The sequence below is a fragment of the Nuphar pumila genome, chromosome 6 (assembly GCF_984573655.1).
Source record: "Nuphar pumila chromosome 6, dmNupPumi1.hap1.1, whole genome shotgun sequence".
Lineage (NCBI taxonomy): Eukaryota > Viridiplantae > Streptophyta > Magnoliopsida > Nymphaeales > Nymphaeaceae > Nuphar > Nuphar pumila.
Window position 1 is genome coordinate 96994185 of NC_143254.1, and position 18719 is coordinate 97012903.

Genomic DNA, 18719 nt, shown 5'->3' on the forward strand with positions numbered 1-18719 from the left:
CAAAAATGAAAAGCCCGTTGGCCGTTGATCATCAAATAATACCCCTTCCGCCTCGCATTAAAGGCAGAGCATGGTTGAACCCTGTAGCGGGTAATGTATTTTGCTGCTGATTTTAAATAATTTTGCAACATGATAGATGCCAAGCCAATGAAGACAACTGTTGTTGTTAACGTAACCCTGTTTAAATATGACAGTGAGTCAATGAAGTGACACATTAAGGTGCATGGTAGGAAGCGTTAGAATATATTACTTTCACCAGGCTTGATATATCATACTTTGTCAATAAAGCCTGTCAGTTTATGCATGAACCCACATAGAATCACCGACCCATGTCAAGCGTATACTTCAACATCTTATGGGTACCATTGCATATGGGGGCTCCATATACATAAATCTGAATCTTTGTAGCTCTCAGGCTATGTTGATGCTGACTGGGTAGGTTGTCCAGATGTCAGAAGGTCAATAAGTGGATACTTGACATTCCTTGGGTCCAATCTAATTTCATGGAGCTCTTCTAAACAGCACTGAAGCCTAATATAAAACTCTTGCTGCTGTTGTTTCAGAATTATCATGGTTTAAGAATTTGTTGCCTATTATATGGTGTGACAATTTAGGGGCTACTTATCTTGCAACAAATACAATTTTTCATGCTCAAATAAAGCATATAGAAATAATTTTTCATTTTGTACGAGAGAAAGTCAAAAGGAAGGAAATTGTAGTTAGATTCATTAGTTGATATTCTTACAAAGTCATTGCCCACTGCACAGTACTAAGCCATCATATTCAAGCTCAATCTCTCAGATGGAGAGATGATCTTGCGGGAGAGTGTTGAGCCAAGTGAAGAAGGACTTGAGGAGAGTCCTACTAAAGGAAGGACAACCATTTCCTTATTAGCTATGGAATCAAACTCCTTGGAAGGAAGATAAACTTATTAAGAAACCGATTGTAACATGTAATTTGAAACTCATTGAGCTTGGGTTTCCTATTGTACCAGGTTGAGAAATTATAAATAGTAGACTCTCTCTCTCTCTCTCTCTCTCACACACACACACACACACACACACATTGGAAGAATAGACACACACAAAGAGAGGCTCCTTCCCATGGACGTAGGCTTGATAATAGCCTAACCATGTAAACTTATGTCCATTATCGTGTGGTTTGTATATGTGCATGATAAACCTGATAAGCTTTCAATGCAGACATTGACATGTGGCGGGTATTATTTTAATTTATTAAATAGTTTTTAGTTTTTTCTAATAGTATTTCAACTAAAAAATATTTTTTATCAAAATATCAAATAATAGTTGTTTATTGATTAAATTTTTTTTAAGAGCCAGTATCCTCGTGTGATAGTTTCCAAAAAATGTGTGAACTCGCAATTAATGCCATACTTGTATCTCTGTGACATAGTCGAAGTATATCGGGTCATATTTGTATCTTTGTGACATAGCTTGGTATTGGTCTTTCCTTAGCTTAAGCACTAAGATCATGGTTGCCCAACCCAGGGTTGGAACAAGGGATGTTTGGCAGGCCTCGGACTATTGCGTCTGCTCCCTGGTCAGGTGAGCAAGCCTGCTTAACAACCAAAGCATGTGACAAAACACACTAAATTAATCAATGAGATTTCGAAACATCAAAGATATTTTCGTTGACCAACACAGAATGGAACTTCTCTATTTTTTCCTGAACCTCTCTTGGTCGGTCAACATTCATTTTAAGGTACACTCGAAATGTGAGAAAGTGATTCAATTTCATAAGAAAATGGATACTATCATCTTTTTTATAACCCGAAGAAACTGCATCCGGCACGAAGACTTGGTCGCGCTGGCTTAGCCTGCCATACCTACGTTCATTGTGCCTGTGGCATAAAACTACAGTTGTAGGCAAGGAAAGACAGCAAAACGGATGGGTAACTTTGGGAACACCATCAAATTTAATCAAGTTCAAATCAAATAAATTGATTCAGCTCGAACGTCTTTCATCCGATTTAAAGTCGCACATCCTCTCTCACACACGCACACACAAATAAAAATGGATCAGATGCAAACAGTGCCATATCAACCTGATCAGTGCGTTATCAAATGGAATTGGTTTGGTTATGACACTGGATCAAATACTTTTCGGCAACTAATACATTTACATACCAACGGCGTCTCTGCGTGGTTGGTAGGAGCTGTCAGTGCACGTCTCCTTGTAGTGGGACGTTGCTGATTCAAACCCAGTAGTACAATTGAATGATAACTGGTGGGGTCTGCCTAACCCCAGCTTGCCTTTCAAAAAAAACAAAACAAAACATTTACATGCTTGTTACCTCTTAAATTTAACTAAAATCTAATCCAATTTTGAAGTGGGGATCTAGGTAAATCCAACTTAATGTAGTATAAAACTAACCTCACAAAATATCTGTTCCACATATGCAACATATAGGTTTTCTACTGTGGAAGGTTTCATTTTTCATATGTAATATACCTTATATGTGAAAATGACTTTTTTTATAGTCCAAGAAAAACAACTCCCCCCCCCCCCCCCCACACACACACACACACCAAATCAACGATCACACATTGGCTGGCTTCCGGTTGGTAAAACCCTCGAGCTCCCCCCTACTCACCGGGAAGTACACCTAGCTTTGACCTTGTGGCCAGGGACGCTACCCATGGGTTTTGAACTTGTGATGACTGCTAATTTTGTGACATTCATGAGTCGACACAGTGGAGCCCTTGTGGGCCTTTTATATATATATATATATATATATATATATATATATATATATATATATATATATATATATATATATATATATATATATATATATATATATATATATATGTGTGTGTGTGTGTGTGTGTGTGAAGATGACTTTGTTTTCATAAGCATGCCTTTTATATTGGGAATAAACATGCCCTTCCAACAGAAAAGAATGGCATTAAAAAATGCAAGCAAAACTTCATCAAAGTCGGGTTGGATCTAGGATGGTCCGCATCCGAGACCAACCTTGAGCGTCATTGCCAGATATAGGACCACCAGAAGCGGACTTGATGTAAGCTGATCCTTGTTAATAGTTCCAAGTTCCAGCTTCCAACCTCATTTGATCATGCATGATCCATATCCAATCCAATATAGATTTGGATCTATATTGTAGATTATGGATTTGAGTTTGGGTCTGACAACATCTAGCTCGTATTCAGACCTTTTGCAGCCCAACTAGACCACTAGATAATACCAGGTGAGGGAAGCCTTCTTGGACTATTTTTTTTGTCGTGTCCCAGGTGACACAAGCAAACGCGCTTGGACATGTGGATACAAGACTGACATGTTAATATTTTAAAGGTTGATTTTAATAAAATACATTTTCACATTAAAATATTAATAAATTAGTTTTTATTGATTAAAACATTTTCTGGTTTCGTGTCCTATTTTTCAAGAAAAAATCAAACTTGTGAGTCGAACTCGCCTCACTGTCCTCGTATCGACGTGTCTTTGTGACAATTCTTGGAGTCCAGCCTTCTTGGGCAAGAGAGAGAGAGAGAGATTCAATAATAAACAAATAAAAGTAAAGGTGAAGAGATAATTAAAAGATAAAAATGAAAAAGCAAAAGGAAAAAAAAACTTTTTAAACAAGCGACTCGTCTCTCTCTCTATTTTGGGGTTCGTCCTCTCTCAACGAATCAATCAATGGGTTCCTCCGAGCTATTCTTCTTCTTCTTCTTCAATAAGGGGTTTTAGGGTTTCTTTTCTTCCATTCTCTCTCTTTGTTCCCAAAGCAGAAGTTTCTCTCCCTCTTTATATGCGGCCCTCTCGAATCAAAAGCGAGAAACCAAAAAGAGTAATTTCCGCAGATCCCTTCATTTTTATCCGTCAATCGGCCCATGGACTCCTCCAGAGAGCCATCGTCGTCCTCCGTGCTAGTGCCACCGGAGGAAGACGGCGGCACCATCTCTGCCACCGCGGCCATGGCCAAGGACGCCGCCCTCCTCTTTCAGTCACGCAGCTACCAGGAATGTGTAGACGTACTTAACCAGGTCTTGAAGAAGAAGGAAGACGATCCCAAGGTTTGAATCCCTACGTTCCCTCTTTCATCTGTTTTAGATTAGCTTTCTGAATGAGATTTTTCGTATTTGTCAATTGGGTATGAAGATTCGACCTTTTCGATGGTTTTCTTTCGTGTCCGGTTGCGATTTATCTTGTGGGGAACGTGTGTTTGTTGGTTCATTTCCCACTGTGGGTATGGTGGGTCTGTTTGATTTGGATAGTTGTTGATTGAAAAGTATAGAAAAATGTAGTGTTTGAAGCTTGTTTGGATGACCAAGGTCGTGATTTTTGTTTTGTTTGTTGATTTCATGCACTATTTCGGATTAGATGTGTATTGGTGGAATGATGACAATTCGAAAAAGATTATTTTGTGCATAGCAGGATTGTGCTAACGAGTTAGAGTTCATAATTTTCTGCATTTTTATTTTGTTGGTATGTGTTGTCGTGGGTGTATGTCTTACGGGTATGGTTGTGCAGGTTCTTCACAACATTGCTGTTGCAGAATACTATCAGGATGGCTGTTCTGATCCCAGGAGGCTTCTTGAAGTGCTTAATAAGGTCAAAGTAAGTGGGATGAAGTTGTATAAAGTGTGAAACAGTACAGAACTCTAGTGATGCTTGAGTGGTGAATCTTCTTTGTTTTGTAACTCAATTTGAGGTTTAGAATCCTTTTCTATAGATCCATTTTTTTTATATTTTTGTATAATTTGCTTTTCTTGTCAGGATATAACGTTGTCTTCTTTTGTCATTTTAAGTGAAATCACATTTTCATGGTTTGTCGATATGCTTTCAAGAAAATGAAATCTTGTCTATCTTAGAAGTCATCCCCTTTTTCTTTGGTTAAGGCATGAGCAAAGGAAACTTCGTTAGCATCAAAAGCAGAAGTAAGGTGATAATGTATCATGTGAAATGCAAAAGCATTATACAGAAATCCAAGAATCTTTGGTACAGGTGCTCCGCCTTTTGTCTAAGATTGGGAGTATGCTCTGTGCTAAACTCACAAGTACCAACCCTGGATATATTCAAAGCACAATGTCCTATGTCATTTAAAGATGACTCTCTGAAGTCTGAATGTCGGAATGAAGGTCATGACTAGGGTTTGAGACTCCATAAAGAAAGCACGTTCATGAAGTGTTTGCATGCACGGAGTTTTCCAGAAAGGTTGCACCAATAGAGTTCGTATGTGACCTTAAAGTCTTTTCACGGTGGTGTAACCGAATTCAAGAATCTGTATACAGTTTTAACATGATATGGAGGTCATTCTTTGTTGAAAGCTTAGCAATATTTCTGATGACTGAACATGTAACACATTCATTTCTTAATTTTAAGTTCTCAATCAGCAGAATAGTGAAGCCTCTTCCTGTACACCTTCAGCAGGCAATATTATTGTATGGGTTAGTCACACTGAGGTCCATCAGAACTTCATCACTCAAAAGCTATGTCACATGGGTGCGGGTGCGGCGATGCGGCACTTTAAAAAAACTTGGGTGCAGGGTGCGGGGGTGCGGGAGGGTATATATATATATATAATTTTTAAGTTTTAACAATTAACAACAGTAACACTAATGAAATAAAAAACAATTATCATAATATCATCAAATCAATTCATCATCATGCATGCAGGCCTATGTCATAGGGACTCGGCCAACTGGGTGCTGTACCCACATCGACGCGACGCGGGTGTGCGTGCGGGTGCGGCACCCGGTGTGGTCAACCTGACCCTGGGTGCGTTGACCGCACTCAGGGTCATTTATGTCCAACTTTTAGACTTTATATATATATATATGTATGTATATATATTTGCCGCACCCCCGCACCCAAGTTTTTTGAAAGTTCCGCACCCGCACCCATGTGACATAGATGCAGGCATATTTTTTCACTTAACTTGACTTGCAAATATATTCTTCATAGTCTATTTAGTGGAAAACATGCATTAAATTAGGTATCTTTTATGTTTAAATAGGATTCTAAAGAGATCAAATTAAAATTAACGGTCTATATTGCAGCAAAACTTTGTGATAAAAAATCAAATGTTTTGGTTGAATTAATTCGATATCAAAGCATATTTTCTAGTAACAAGCCATGATAAACGCATCTACATACATGTTCGGATTTAGGAAAAACACCAACAACTATGCTTTCTTTTTTAACCGGTGTGTGTGCGTGTCACAAATATCACCCACATTTTGAAAATATTGTGATAAATTAGTGATATTTTCAAATGACAATATTATAACAAAAAATACTATTTATTATTTTTTAAATATTATCTATTTTTAAATATCACGTCTTTAACTTGGTATTAACATAATAAAAATACTTTTGCTTATTGTTAATACGATATGTTTATATATGTTAATATACTGATATTTTCTGAAATATTTGTGAGAATGAGACTGGGAGAGGGAGAGAGAGAGAGGTAAATGTTAAATTATGTAATCTAATCATGCAATGTAATATATATATTTTATATATATAAGGTAATACATATACATATATTAATATATATGTATATGTATCTACTTATTATATATATAAAATATATATTTTTAACTGTTTGGCCGTAGGGGTAGGTTAGTCTTTTTACAACATATTCTTTTTAGAATATGTTTTTGTAATTTTCTCTTATTCTTTCTTTATTTTTTATTTTTTTTTATTGCTTTTTGTAAAAAGTGGAAAGCACCTTGGAGGGGGCCCACCATCTAGTCGTTGGGCCCCTTCTAACGGTCACATTTGTGACAGTTGGAAGGGGCTTCAACGGCTAGAGGTGGAGCCTCTCCAAGGACTCCACCTCCTCTATTTAAAGGGGCTCTCCCCTTGTGTATTTTTTAAGCTTTTGGGATTATAGCCCAAGATTCTTTTCAATCTTATGACTCTTGGGTATGCTTTTGCGCATTTGTGAGTTTGTGTTGTGCTTTTTGTGCACAAGTGTTTCAAGTGTTCTTGTTGTGCGTATGTGTACACATTTGTTTCCAAGAATATTATAATATTGCTATTAGTATCTTGTTGAAGATACTTTTACATGGTATCAGAGCTTGGTTGAAGAAGGAGGTTCGTGCTTTTATTTGTTTTTTGAGTGCCTCGAAAAACGTGCCTTCAAGCTATTGGCAGTTGAAGTGGATAACCTTCTTCGGGCAATATTTTGAGAGTCTCTTTCGTTAAGGAAGGCGTGAAAGTTTCTTGAGGTACGTATTATTTTTCAACTTCTATCCTCTCTAATGGGCGAAAAAGACTCCCATTTCTCTCTTGGCTTCAAATTGAATGGCTCAAACTATCATGTTTGGGCCGGGAACATGGAAGCTCAAATAAAAGGTAAGGGTCTTTGGGGATACGTTCTTGGTTCTATACCGGAACCCTAACCAAGGATTACTTTGGTAGAGAAAGGCGAAATCAAAATTCTCGAAGGAGAAGAAAGGAATAAAGCTCTTGAGGAATACTCCAAGAAACATGAAGAATGAGAAATGAAAAATTTCAAGATTCTTTCTTGGATGTTTTCATCGGTTGAAACAAAGATAAATGTCAACATTATTAAATTCAAGAAAGCATCAGAAGCTTGGCATTATCTAGAAAAAATGTACACGTCAAGAGACTTGTCACACAAGTATTATCTCCAAAAAAGGGCTTTGACCCTTCAACAAAATGAGATGTCCATAAGGGAATACTTTGCAGAATTATCGTCCATATGGGATGAACTCGCAATGCTTGAGCCTAAGTGGAGTGGAGAAGCTATTGAGCTTAGATACAAACAATTGGAAGATGACCATTTTTTTAATTTTTTGAATGGCCTTAGATCCGAGTTCGAGCAAATTCGGTCCTCTCTCCTTTCCTCCTTCGTTTCCCCCTCTCTTGAAGATGTCATTACAAAGCTAAGTGGGGAGGAAACTCGTATGAACTTTAGCAAAAACAATTCAAGTGTTCTTGCTACTTCAAGCAATGAAGAAAATGAAGGCGCTAATGCTGTATCAAGACCGGGGAGCAATTTGAAAACTTATAAGCCTCCTCACTTCAATAATCAAAATTCAATTGGTCAAGGTGTAAAGAAGGATTTTAGCAAGCTTACATGTTATTTTTGTAAAGAACCGGGGCACATTAAACCTATATGCCCAAAATGGAAGAAAATACTTGCTATGACCATGACATCTCAACAAGAGGAACGACCATCATCGTCAAATGGGTCTCTTTCTCTTCATCAAATTGTAGAAGCTTTGCAACCTCTTCTCAAGGGAGGAACTTCCGGAGCCGCTATGTCTACCTCTTCACCTTTCGGTAAGATATCTTGGCTTTTAGATTCCGGCACATCTTTTTATATGACTCCAAGTGTTTGCTGCCTTTCCGAATTTTCTAAAAATCCTCTTCCATCTTTTGTCTCAACGACGGATGGAACACCTCTTGAAATTAAAGGAATAGAAAATTTTGAAAAACAAAATTTTTTTATCCCTAAAATTTGTCTTATATCAAAATTAAATTTAAATTTACTTTCGGTCTCTCAACTCTCAGATCATGGTTGCGATGTAAAATTCACTTATGATAAATGTTGGATTCAGGATCGCCAGTCCGGGAGATTGACTGGGGAAGGCTCTAGGAGAGGCGAACTCTACTACGTTGACTTTTTTCAAGTTTCCAAGAATCAATTTTGTAATGTTGTTCAAAACAAAGATATTCATGTATGGCATAAGAGACTGGGACATCCCAACATTGTTAAAATCTCTTATTTGCCTTTTATTAAACATCTTTGTAAATGAGATTTTGTTTGTAATGATTGTATTCTTGGGAAAATGAAAAGTCTACCTTTTTCTCAAAGATCCATGTTTTCAACAAAGCCCTTTGAAATTGTTCATTTCGATGTATGGGGACCTGCTCCCGTGATATCTAAAGAAGGATTCTCGTATTATGTTATTTTCGTGGATGATTACACTAGTTTTTGTTGGATATACTTTCTTAAACATAAACATGAAGTTTTTTCAATGTTTAAAACGTTTCATATGATGATTTTAAATCAATTTAATGAAAGTTTAAAAATTCTCAGGTTTGACTCTAGTGGTGAATACCTTTCAAATGAATTCAAGAGTTACCTTGAAAATTATGATATTATCCATCATAAATCTTGCCCGAAAACCCCACAACAAAGTGGGTTAGCCGAACGGAAGCATAGGCATATTATTTAAACAACTAGAACCTTGCTCATTTCGCAAAACATTCAAAAGAAACTATGGGCTGAAGCGGCCTTTACCTCGGTATATCTCATAAACAGACTTCCATCGAAGAATTTGAGTAAAATTTCTCTTTTTGAAAAGTTGTATGAAAAAGAACCTGATTACAGCAGGTTAAGGGTGTTTGGATGTAAGTGCTTTGTCCTTACAGATAAAAATAATAAGCTTTCCCCAAAGTTTATTTCGTGTGCCTTTCTTGGTTATTCCGAAACCCATAAGGGTTTTCGATGTTATGACATTAAAAATGACAAACTTTATGTTTCCAGAAATGTGAGTTTTTTGGAAAATCTTAGTGGTTTTGAAAGTCCAGAGTTACATAATGAAAATGTTGATTATTCTTTTTTGTTTGAACTATTAGCCAAAGATGATGATTCTAGTGATGATGAGTCAAATCAGAATGACTCAAGTGATATTGATATTGAGGAAATCATTTCTCCGCTTTACTCCTCTCACCAATCTATTGATGAAGGGCCATCTAGAGATCCCATCACCTATACTCATAGAGACAGGAGCACTTTTAGAAGTGCTCTTGAAAGATATGATGATAGTCAGACTATTCCTCAAGGTGAGGAAAATCTTCGTAGAACCGAAAGACACAGAAAAGCTCCCTCTAGGTTCATATCATATGATTCTTTTTCACCTAGATATAGAGCATGTCTTAGTGCCATTCACTTCTACGTAGAACGTAGAAACTTTGTGGAAGCTAGTAAAAGTCCTGAATGGATAGTTGCGATGGAAAGTGAACTCAGAGCTTTGGAAAAAGCTAAGACATGGGAATTTCAAGTTCTTTCTAAGGGTAAGAAAACAATAGGGTGTAGATGAGTTTTTAAAGTTAAAATTAAGAGCGATGGATCTCTTGAGAGATATAAGGCTCGATTGGTTGCCAAGGGTTATAGTCAAGAGTATGTGATTGACTATGAAGAAACTTTTGCGTCTGTGGCCCGAATGGTCACTGTTCGATGTCTCGTCACTATTGCATCAATTAACAATTGGAACATCTATCAAATTGATGTTAAGAATGCCTTCTTGAATGATGATTTGAATGAAGAAGTTTATATGGATGCTCCACCTGGAATGGAGACTCCCAAAGCAAAAGTGCTTCGTCTTAGGAAAGCGCTCTATGGCCTAAAACAAGCTCCTAAGGCTTGGTATTATAGGTTTAACTCAGTAATGTTGGAAAATGGTTTTTCTTCTTGCTTTACTGACACTGCTTTGTTTGTTAGAAAATCCAATGCAGGGATTGTGATTTTATTGTTGTATGCGGATGATATGCTCATCACCGGAAGTGATTCTAATGGGGTTAAGAGTATAAAATCAATTTTAAAAGATAAATTTGAAATGTCTGACTTGGGTTTTCTAACTTATTTTTTGGGAATTGAAGTAGCATACTCCTGGAGGGTATTTCTTATCTCAAACTAAGCTTGCTTCTGAGATCATTGACAGGTCAGGTGTTACAGATGAAAAGGTTTGTGAAACTTCTGCCATAGTGGGAACTAAAATGAAGATTGATGATGGTGTTCCTCTTTCGGATCCTACTCCCTACAGACAACTTGTAGGATCATTGATGTATCTGAGTATTACCAGACCAAATATCTCTCATGCAATGCACATTGCAAGTCAGTTTCAGCATTCACCAACATCCGTCCATATGAGTGCTATCTTACGAGTCGTAAGATACATTAAGGGTATTCTAAACAAGGGAGCTTTTTTATCCTCTTCGTCTGATTTAAAGTTAATTGCTTATACTGACTCTGATTGGGGAGGTGACCCAAATAACTGTCACTCCACCACTGGTTTTGTGTGTTCTTAGGAGATTCGCTAATTTCATGGATATGCAAAAAACAACAAAAAGTGTCTCTATCATCGACTGAAGCCGAATATCGTTCCATGACAACTACTACCATGAAAATTGTATGGATTCATCAGTTGTTGGAAGATATAGGGATCACAATCGAAGAACCTACCAAGCTATGCTGTGACAACAAAAGTACAATTTATATTTGCTAAGAATCACACTTTTCATGAGCGGACCAAACACATAGAGATGGATTGTCACTATGTTCGTGAGGCGTACCTCAAAGGAGTCATTGACCTTCCATATGTCACGTCAGAATATCAGTTGGCGGATTTCTTCACCAAAGCTTTGTGTGCTCCGCGCTTCAACTTCCTTCTTAGTAAACTCTCGGTCATACTGCCCTAAGTTTGAGGGGGGGGGTGTTAAATTATGTAATCTAATCATGCAATGTAATATATATATTTTATATATATAAGGTAATACATATACATATATTAATATATATGTATATGTATCTACTTATTATATATATAAAATATATATATTTCTACCCTTTTAGCCGTAGGGGTTGGTTAGTCTTTTTACAACATATTCTTTTTAGAATATGTTTTTGTAATTTCCTCTTATTCTTTTTCTTTCTTTATTTTTTATTTTTTTGTTGCTTTTTGTAAAAGGTGGAAAGCACCTTGGAGGGGCCCACCATCTAGTCATTGGGCCCCTTCCAACGGTCACATTTGTGACCGTTGGAAGGGGCTCCAACGGCTAGAGGTGGAGCCTCTCCAAGGACTCCACCTCCTCTATTTAAAGGGGCTCTCCCCTTGTGTATTTTTTAAGCTTTTGGGATTATAGCCCAAGTTCCTTTTCAATCTTATGACTCTTGGGTATGCTTTTGCGCATTTGTGAGTTGTGTTGTGCCTTTTGTGCACAAGTGTTTCAAGTGTTCTTGTTGTGCGTATGTGTACGCATTTGTTTTCAAGAATATTGTAATATTGCTATTAGTATCTTGTTGAAGATACTTTTACAGTACACAGAAAGGGGAAAGAGATTGAGTTGAGAGAGATAGAGGTACACAATAACAGCGGAAAAAGGGAAAACTGGAAAGAGATCGAGAGAGAGGTAGCTGAGAAGAGAGACTGAGAGACGAGGGGAGAGAGAGATTGAGAGGGAGATTGAAGGAGAGAATGAGAGAGAGAGAATGCATGCCTAGGTTGGAGATGGCGAGGAGGCATCGCCGGACGGTGGTAGCTTGTAGTCGTCGCCGGCGTTGGGGTCAGAAGACGGGTCGTAGCGTCGGGGTCGGGAGGAGAGGGCAAATTTTTTTTGCCCTAATCCTCCTCTCAGCCCATTTCATCGGGCTCTTTTTTTTTTAAGTCCAAAATTTGACATTTATGACCCTGGGTTCGTTGAGCGCACCGGGTGCCACACCCGTGTCGCGTCACGTCGCGTCGACGCGGGTGCAGCACTTGGTTGGCCGAATCCCTGTGACATAGCCCAAAAGTGGATGGATGCTTCTGCTAGGGGTGAAGATCTAGTTGTGGTTAGTGATGCTGAACTGCAGTACTTTTACTTCATGTGATTAACTTTCCACCATGTTTGCTAGACATTCCTACCAGCTAGCTGTGTCCATGTCTGTCATTTGGTTGCATCAACACTAGCTATGACATTCCTTGCGAATTTTCAGGTGATACCTTTTTTTAGTTCATGGATTGCCTAGCACTTTTGGATGTTCCGAAGACATCTGTGAACACTTTTTTATAATTTTAGCTTTAGGTTTACCATTTCCTGTTTTTGTATTAAAACATGCTTTGTTGTTAGTTTTCTTAATTTTATCAAAAATTATAAACACCTTGATGATATCATCGTTACAAGAATTTTTTTGCTTCGTTGAGCTTGTAAATGTGTTGATTAGTGCTTGTTGACTGAAGTGATTTGGTCTGTATTAATTTAGAGAACATTTTGAATTTTTCATCACAAAGTCTTAGCTCAACATGAGTTCATTTTTGTTGATTTTTTCTCTCTCTGAAAACACATCTGAACATGAAAAATGCATAATCTAATACGTGTTTTCTGCCAAGTTATAGAGAATGAATATGTAAGTTCCAAATTAAGCAAATGCCTGCAACTATGATTTTTGTAACCATGTCCTGTCAAAAAATGATTTTTTTAACCATAGGAGATTAAATTGGTTTGGACTTACCAATTCCAAATTATGCAGATACCTACAACTGTGCACTTTGTCGATGGTTAGCATGGTTATGAGATTAAACTGATTACAACCTCTCTAGCATTCTTTATATGTGTGTGTATTGTGGAATTGGGACTTAGCTTTCTTTACTATTTACTTCAGTGTCTCCCCGATTGTTGTTAGAAGTGACTTTCTTATTCAGTTATATGCACTTTTACAAATGTAGTTGTTGCATGTAGCATGTGGCTTATGGTCGATCTTTTAGTCATTTTCTTTTATTGTTTGGAAAATGGCTGCATGGCCTTTTTGTACTTGAAAACAAGCCCAACACTTCTGTGATGCTGTGTGTAGATGTCGATGATACTTTTTCCCTAGTTCTTTTCATTGAGTTTTTTTTTTTAGTCTTATTCTCAAGTAATAACTGCTTTGTGTAAGTGGCAGCATGTACCTATAGCTTCTTTCGGATTTTTCAATTACAACTTGTCAGCACATTTACTGTTTTGTACATTTGAATTAATGGTGTAGAAAAGAAGTGAAGATCTTGCCCATAGGTCTGGGGAACAATCTGACGCTGCTAGCAACTCTGGAGGTAGTGTTGCTTCAGGATCTAGAGGAAGTATGACCAGCGCTGCACACCAGTTTTCTGTTGTGTATGTGGATGAGTTTGACACTTCAATAGCAGCATTTAATATTGTATGTTGTCTGTGCTCCCTTGATTATTCTTTGGTTGTAAATCATTTTAGTGTTAGTCAATATTTTCCAGGCGTGAGATGGTTGATTTGTTATAGCTTTTGCTTCTGAAATATGCAGGGAGTTATCTTGTATCACCTTCAAGAATATTCACAGGCTTTATCCATTTTGGAACCATTATATCAGAATATAGAACCTATAGAAGAAGTACTCTCTCTAAATTCTGAGTCAGCTTCAGATCTTAATGCATTGATGTTTTTATTCCTTCTTTTAAAGGATTGATTTTGTCTTTTCAGGCAACGGCTCTCCATATTTGCCTTCTCATATTAGATATTGCCTTAGCCTCCCATGATGCATCAAAAGCTGCTGTAAGTTTTAGTTTATTAATTTTTTATAAGTTGCTAGATATTGACTCATAAGTTTTTTCTGGAATGAAGCTCTTTTAGTTGTTTGTGTTCACTTATCATCCCACTTCAGGAAATTGGTATTTTTAAAACATTTGGTTGGATGCTTGTCAACTAGTAGTAGTGATGAAGTTTTCCACAAAAGTGAAACTTCCTGATGATTGCTTTTCTTTTGAATTTCACCAAAAATTCATTATTGCTGTTATGGTGCACTACAGTAATGTCTCTCTAAGTAATCATGTTCTAAAAGTTCACTTGAGACTACTGTTTTGGCCAATTTGTTAACTTGAGTTGAACTTTGGTCTGTTAAGCTAGAGTGCAGGATTCCTCCAAGGAATTTTATTTTCTTATTCTTTGTAGCTCCACTTGATTTTGGTTGAGGACTTTTTAATCTGGGGTTTTCCCATAATAAGCTGTAATGTTTCCCTTTTTAATGTCAAATCAATACCATATTTGACTATCCAAAAAAAATCAATGCCAGATTTTGTGTGCTATTCTGAATGAAGAATTCCACTAAAGTGGCTGTATCCCTATTCCGCAAGTTTAATTGTGTGACATACTTCTTGCTTGTGGCGGAACTTAGCTCTGGGAACCAGATTGCAGGTGAAATGAGCTTGTGTGTCAGTTCATGACAGTCTCTCTTTCTATTATGGCTAACCCTAGTACTTATGGCTCATGTATTGTAAACCTGAAAGTTTGTGAAATTGAAATGTGAAAAAGGTGTATACACCTGCTGACAAATGCAACTCTGCACAGAACAAAATATCAAACTAGAAAGAAATGCCAAATTAGATTAATTCTATTGCTCTTCAATACCCCTCAACCCTCCTCCCCTGCTCTCCACCCCCTGCCCCCCCACACACACACACGCAAAACATGCAGCATGGATGTTCGCTTATGAGGTTCCTGCTAACACAAGGGGCACCATATGAATCATATGTGGCTCTCCATCTGGTAGTGGTTGTGTCCAGGAACTGCTCTCAATCCATGTTAGTCTGTCCAATCAAAAGTATATTTTTGAATAAGTTGCTGTTCTTTTCCTTCTCTGACACACTCAGTCCAATCAAAAGTATAGTTTTATATAAAGCCTCATTTTAACTCTTACTCTAAAGCAAAACAGTTATCAAAATTAGCGTTAAGGGGTGTTCAGAAAATTGGAAAGATCACACCCTAGACTGGTTCCCCTTTGGGATTGATTGACAAATGTACACAATACTATGTCACAGGGACTCGGCCAACTGGGTGCCGCACCTGCGTCGATGCGGGTGTGGCATCCGGTGCGGTCAACGCACCTAGGGTCATTTATGTCCAACTTTTGGACTATATATATATATATATATATATATATATATATATATATATATATATATATATATATATATATATATATATATATATATATATATATATATTTGCCGCACCCCCACACCCAAGTTTTTTGAAAGTGCCGCACCCCCGCACCCATGTGACATAGACACAATATTTACAGTGAATTGAATCTGGTAGGGGTCTGCCTAACCCCAGCTTGCCTTTCAAAAAAAAAATTGTGGTTTTTCATCACACTGGATAGAAAAACAAGGAGCGTAAGCTAGATTAGGAAGTTTGAACTTTTATAAACTCCTCATACGCATGAGAGAGAGAGTTTCTTGTGTCAGTTTTCTTGTCTACTTTTATGCTGATATGCTATAGCAATGTGCAGTGAAGTGTTATGATTGTTACTAACATGCTTACTTTTTCATGTATTTATCTAAAATTTGCAACGTTTTCTGATATCTTTTCCTGGCATCTAGGATGTGATTCATTATTTGGAGAAAACATTTGGTATTGGCTACATGATAAATCAAGGAGATAATGGTAACATGCAAACATATCAATCTTCAAGTCAAATGGCAAAAGCTACCTCAGCACCAACCAACTTGGATGCCGTTGATGTTTCAAATCTGGACTCTGGTGTAAGTGCAAATGCTTATGAAAGCTCATTGGCTAGAACCTTGTCAGATGATGCAGACTATGAAAACCTTTTCTCAACATTAGACATTGGTAGCAAAGCCTTGTCAAGGTTTACAGATTCTGCCCAAGTCTCAAATGATCTAGGTCAAACATCTGAAAGATCATCAGCTGTAATGGACCTGAAGCTCAAGCTACATCTTTACAAGATCCGGCTTCTTTTGCTTACTACAAATCTAAAAGCGACAAAACGTGAAGTTAAGTCAGCTATGAACATTGCACGTGGTAGAGATTCTTCCACTGCTTTGCTTTTGAAGTCCCAATTAGAGTATGCCCGTGGTAATTACCGCAAGGCAATCAAACTTTTAATGACATCTATCAATAGGACAGATTCCAGAAGTTCCAGCATGTTCTTTAACAATCTTGGTTGTATATACCATCAGCTCAGAAAGCACAGCACTTCAACTTTTTTCTTTTCAAAGGCATTAGAGAGTAGCTTGTCACTGCGGTCTGAGAGGCCCCTTAAGTTCAGTACATGCTCGCAGGACAAGTCTGTGCTCATCATTTATAACTGTGGCCTACAGTATCTCATTTGTGGTAAGCCGATTGTTGCTGCTCACTGTTTTCAGAAGGCTAGTTTAATTTTCTACAATCAGCCCATTCTATGGCTCCGGCTTGCTGAATGCTCCCTGTTGGCACTTGAGAAGAGCCTTGTCAAATCTAATGGACTCTCTCTTAATGATGAAGTTAATGTCCACGTTGTTGGCAATGGAAGATGGCGACAGCTCATTGTAGAAGATACGAATGCAAGGGTTAGGCATTTGGATTCTTTAAGGGAGTTGGATCTCTTAAGTGGTGACGGCCTATGTGAACTCTCACTGCCATTTGCTCGACAGTGTCTCTTAAATGCCTTGCATGTTTTAAATACTCATGGTTCAAAGTCATTTAAGGCAGTTTCTGCAGTCACTGCTTCAGGGGACGCTGAGTCCAGCCAGGGAATGTCAGCTGGTCATGAGAACTCAATCCATAAGAATTCAACAAGTGGGGACTCAAAAACATCAAATGCAGCAGCAAGTGCTGCTCCTTTGGCAAATGGAGATTCAAAAGAATCCAAGGGAGGTGCTAGCTCTAATGCTACAATGCAGAGATCTGTTGCTGCTTATAATAATCTATGCCGAAAACAGCATCTTATGATAAAGCAAGCTGTGTTAGCAGACCTAGCATTCGTGGAGTTGAGCTTGGAAAACCCTTTGAAGGCACTGTCAGCTGCAAAGGTGCTTCTTCAGCTACCTGATTGCTCCAGTATATACCTTTTTCTTGGCCACATATATGCCGCAGAGTCCTTATGTCGATTGAATCGACCTAAAGCAGCAGCTGAGCATCTGTCAGTTTATGTATCAGAGGGTATCAGTGTCCAATTGCCCTTTAATGATGATGACAGTAAGAAATGGAGAAGTGATAAGTATGTAGATGTTGAAGAGCCAAACAATGCTGCAGCCTTCAAAAGCACTGGCGGAAGTGGTAATACTAATGACTTACAGAAGAGCATCATGTTTATGTCTGGAGAGGAGGCGTGTGGTGCATTGTACGTAAACCTTGCAGCTATGTCAGCCATGCAAGGTGATCTTGAACAGGCCCACAAGTTTGCATCACAGGCTGTGGCCATGATCCCATCTAACCCATTAGCCATACTTTCATCCGTTTATGTGGATCTTCTGCTTGGGAAAACACAAGATGCCATTTCAAGATTGAAGCAATGCAGGCATCTTAGATTCTTGCCATCTGGTGTAACATTGAACAGCTCTTGATCCTAGTGTGTAGGATATATTAGTTTTGGTTTCGCCACTGAAATCAACAACTTGCAGTGTGTGTAACATATCCGTGGAAGAGGTGGTAGAATAAAGGTTACATTTATTATTTAGGGTTTTGGTGGCATAACCAAAATTGTTATGGTTAGCAGATGCCCAGCCTTTTTCCTCTTAGTAGAAGCGTTGTAGTTCATCAAATTTAGTTTCACCAATGTTGCTGTTGACTTCAAAATTCAACAAGGATTTGTTCTTTCATCAAATCATGGATTCTCTTTTTGCTTCAGTGCTTGATCCTCTTTCCTGCGTTTGTCAAAAATGGTGCTCTGCATATCATCGGTTTGTCAAAAATGGTGCTCTCTATAATCAAAATCCTCAACCGGTTGTGGTGAAGTATCAGTTAATTTTTCAATGAATTACTGTGATAATGAGGCTAGGTGTATGACCTAAGCCGCAGTCAGAAAAATAGAAACAATTTCAACTCTGCTTCTCTTTTCTGCTAATAAAAGATCTGCATTCCTTAGTCAATGAACATCGGCACCAGAGTCAAATGAGGTAGCTGGATGGTTAGGTCGCTCTATCATAACCATTGGTCTTAGGTTCAAATTCTGCCGAGTCATTCGTTGCCTATATGCAAAAAACAAAAGG

General features: G+C 37.9%; 1 protein-coding gene across 1 annotated transcript; it reads left to right on the forward strand.

Annotated features, from left to right (window-relative positions):
- The first annotated feature begins 3680 nt into the window (after positions 1-3680).
- Positions 3681-18334, forward strand: LOC149835315 (uncharacterized). Its single transcript, XM_090010497.1, has 6 exons — positions 3681-4055; positions 4513-4599; positions 13751-13918; positions 14036-14122; positions 14212-14283; positions 16110-18334. The coding sequence occupies exons 1-6, from the start codon at positions 3873-3875 to the stop codon at positions 18072-18074; spliced, it is 2562 nt and encodes an 853-aa protein (XP_089866623.1). The 5' UTR covers positions 3681-3872; the 3' UTR covers positions 18075-18334.
- The last annotated feature ends 385 nt before the right edge of the window (positions 18335-18719 follow it).

Bases quoted from the DNA above. Each gene is read 5' to 3' on its own strand.
- LOC149835315 (XM_090010497.1), top strand. From the start codon at position 3,873: ATGGACTCCTCCAGAGAGCCATCGTCGTCCTCCGTGCTAGTGCCACCG. The intron at 4,600-13,750 runs GTAAGTGGGATG...TTAATGGTGTAG, and splicing joins AAGTGCTTAATAAGGTCAAA to AAAAGAAGTGAAGATCTTGC. The intron at 14,284-16,109 runs GTAAGTTTTAGT...CCTGGCATCTAG, and splicing joins ATGATGCATCAAAAGCTGCT to GATGTGATTCATTATTTGGA.